The sequence below is a fragment of the Egretta garzetta genome, unplaced genomic scaffold (assembly GCF_000687185.1).
Source record: "Egretta garzetta isolate BGI_Z169 unplaced genomic scaffold, ASM68718v1 scaffold287, whole genome shotgun sequence".
Taxonomy (NCBI): domain Eukaryota; kingdom Metazoa; phylum Chordata; class Aves; order Pelecaniformes; family Ardeidae; genus Egretta; species Egretta garzetta.
This window is the reverse complement of record NW_009260435.1, coordinates 5,834,478-5,834,753: the sequence shown is the minus strand read 5'-3', so window position 1 is coordinate 5,834,753 and position 276 is coordinate 5,834,478. Positions and strand designations below refer to the sequence as shown.

Below are 276 nucleotides of genomic sequence, written 5' to 3'. Positions count from 1 at the left end.
GGCAGCAGCAGGCGAAGCTGCGACTCAGCGCCCTGGCGGCTACCGGCACCCACCTGCCCCAGATGTCCACCTACAACCTCGGCGTGTCCCAGCCCTCCAGCTTCAAGCACCCCTTCGCCATCGAGAACATCATCGCCAGAGAGTACAAGATGCCCGGGGGCCTCGCCTTTTCCACGATGCAGCCCATGCCGGCCGCCTACCCCCTCCCCAACCAGTTGACTACGGTGGGCAGCTCCATTGGCACGGGCTGGCCCCACATGTACGGCCCGGCATGAT

At 65.9% G+C, this 276-nt stretch overlaps 1 protein-coding gene across 1 annotated transcript in view; it reads left to right on the top strand.

Annotated features, from left to right (window-relative positions):
• Positions 1-275, top strand: part of FOXB1 (forkhead box B1) — a 699-nt gene extending 424 nt beyond the window's left edge. Inside the window, exon 1 of the mRNA XM_035899527.1 lies at positions 1-275. This exon is cut by the window's left edge and continues 424 nt beyond it. Coding sequence (XP_035755420.1) covers positions 1-275 — 275 coding nt within the window.
• The last annotated feature ends 1 nt before the right edge of the window (position 276 follows it).